The sequence below is a fragment of the Myotis brandtii genome, unplaced genomic scaffold (genome assembly GCF_000412655.1).
Source record: "Myotis brandtii unplaced genomic scaffold, ASM41265v1 scaffold329, whole genome shotgun sequence".
NCBI classification, from domain to species: Eukaryota; Metazoa; Chordata; class Mammalia; order Chiroptera; family Vespertilionidae; genus Myotis; species Myotis brandtii.
The window spans coordinates 839,908-840,696 of NW_005362676.1; the positions used below are offsets into that span (position 1 = coordinate 839,908).

The 789-nt window shown below is 58.6% G+C and overlaps 1 protein-coding gene across 1 annotated transcript in view; it reads left to right on the forward strand.

The window, feature by feature from the left end:
• The window catches only part of PCSK6 (proprotein convertase subtilisin/kexin type 6), a 52,255-nt gene that overhangs the window by 40,718 nt on the left and 10,748 nt on the right, over window positions 1-789 (forward strand). The window contains exons 18-19 of the mRNA XM_014543570.1: window positions 10-97; window positions 546-649. Coding sequence (XP_014399056.1) covers window positions 10-97; window positions 546-649 — 192 coding nt within the window. The remainder of the gene's footprint in view (window positions 1-9; window positions 98-545; window positions 650-789) is intronic.

Sequence of the window (789 nt, forward strand, 5' to 3'; positions counted from 1 at the left end):
TTTCTCCAGGCCAGAGAAAATGCCTGAAGTGCCACCCCAGCTGTAAGAAGTGCGTCGACGACCCCGAGAAATGCACCGTCTGCAAGGAGGGGTTCAGGTGGGACCCCTTCTCCCCCCTCCGCACGGCCACCTGTTCCTGCTTTTCTTTTCCTTTTCATGTTTATACTTGAATTGCCGGGTCTTTGCCAGTTTTTACTGAAAGCTACATCTGCAGGGTAAAGGTTTAGCGTCTGTCCACATCACACTCTGGTCTTCTCTCTTCTCGCAGCTGCACACAGGTCTCCTCTAAAAATATTTTACTGGGGCCCGGCCAGCGTGGCTCAGGGGTTCAGCATCAACCTGTGAACCAGGAGGTCCCGAGTTCGAATCCCGGTCAGGGCACAGGCCCGGGTTGCGGGCTCGGTCCCCAGTGTGTGGCGTGCAGGAGGCAGCCGATCCATGATTCTCTCTCATCACTGATATTTCTCTCTCTCTCTCCCTCTCTCTTCCTTTACGAAATCAATAAATGCGTAATGGTTTTTTAACTGCCTTTTTCCCACCGACAGCCTCGCCCGGGGCAGCTGCATTCCCGACTGCGAGCCGGGCACCTACTTCGACTCGGAGCTGGTCCGATGCGGGCAGTGCCACCCCACCTGCAAGACCTGCGTGGGTGAGTGCATGGCCCGCCGGGCGCCGGGGTCATGGGGCCCCAGTCCTGGAACCCTGGTTCCCCGGTGGGTGGGCGGCTCCCCTCTCTGGGACCTGAGGAAGCCCTAGGACCTCCCGGGCGGCTGTGACGTTTGTGGCATC